This window comes from Charadrius vociferus, unplaced genomic scaffold, assembly GCF_000708025.1.
Source record: "Charadrius vociferus isolate BGI_N301 unplaced genomic scaffold, ASM70802v2 scaffold1565, whole genome shotgun sequence".
Classification (NCBI taxonomy): domain Eukaryota; kingdom Metazoa; phylum Chordata; class Aves; order Charadriiformes; family Charadriidae; genus Charadrius; species Charadrius vociferus.
In genome coordinates, this window is record NW_009648368.1 from 29724 (window position 1) to 30844 (window position 1121).

Consider the following 1121-nt stretch of genomic DNA (forward strand, 5'->3'; position numbering starts at 1 on the left):
GCGCCGGGGGAGGGACGGGGACGGGGGGCCAGGGGGGACAAAGGGGACATGAGCGCGGCAAGGGCGGAGGTAAGGCTGGACCCCCCCTGCCAACACCCTGAGGCCCCCAAGGTCCTCGGTGGCACGAGGGCGGGGACAGGCCTGGTTGAAGCGTGGCCATGCGGCTGGATGTCACCCCTGGGGGGGGACGGGTCTATGTCACCATGCGACACCACAACGGGACTGGACGTCTGTCACCCCTGGGGACACCACGACGGGGACAGAGGTATGTGACCGTGCGACACTGTGACAGGGACAGGGGTCTGTCACCCCCAGGGACAGGGGACACCACAATGGAGACAGAGGTATGTCACCCTGTGACACCATGACAGGGGTCTGTCACCCCTGGGTTGCCCTGGTGGGGACAGCGTTACGTCCCCCGTAACACCCCAATAGGAACAGAGAGCTGTCACTGGGGGACGCCTTTGTATTCCTTGAAGCACAATAAGGTGGATGCACAGGAAAGCAGAAGACCATGGTTAGGGAAAGGGGTCTGTCACCCCTGTGACACCCCAACGGGAACGGGATGTCGTCCTGTAACACCCTGACAGGGCACAGGCGTCTGTCACCCTGTGACAGCTTGGTGGGGACAGGGGTCTGTCAATGCCGTGACACCTTGAAGGGGACAGTATTATGTCACCCCTGGGGACACCCCAAAAGGGACAGGGGTATGTCACCCCTAGCACACTCTGGCAGGGACAGAGTATGTCACCTCTGTGACACCATGATGGTGGACAGGGGGTCTGTCACCCCTGGGGACACCTTGGTGGGGACAGGGTTATGTCACCCTGTGACACTCCAGTGGGGACAAGGGTCTGTCACAATGTGCCACCCCCATGGGGATGGGGTCTGTCACACCCCATCAGGGACAGGGGTCTGGCACCCCAGGAGGGGGCTGGAGAGTGTGACACCCCCCAGCTGTGCCAAATGAGGCACAAGAGTGCCCCGAGCATGATGACGGTTACAGGGCTGGGGAGGGGGGGGAAGGTTTATTTTGGCTCTTCCCCCCTCCTTGTTGGGCCGCGTCCCACCCGCGGCGGAGTCACCGTCACCGCCGAACTATGACAAACATCTGCCTGAGG

General features: G+C 62.4%; 1 protein-coding gene across 1 annotated transcript in view; it reads right to left on the bottom strand.

Moving 5' to 3' along the window:
* Positions 1-160, bottom strand: part of LOC104286678 (very-long-chain enoyl-CoA reductase-like) — a gene marked incomplete at its 3' end in the record, with an annotated part of 5853 nt that extends 5693 nt beyond the window's left edge. The window contains exon 1 of the mRNA XM_009885295.1: positions 95-160. Coding sequence (XP_009883597.1) covers positions 95-160 — 66 coding nt within the window. The remainder of the gene's footprint in view (positions 1-94) is intronic.
* Positions 161-1121: the final 961 nt, after the last annotated feature.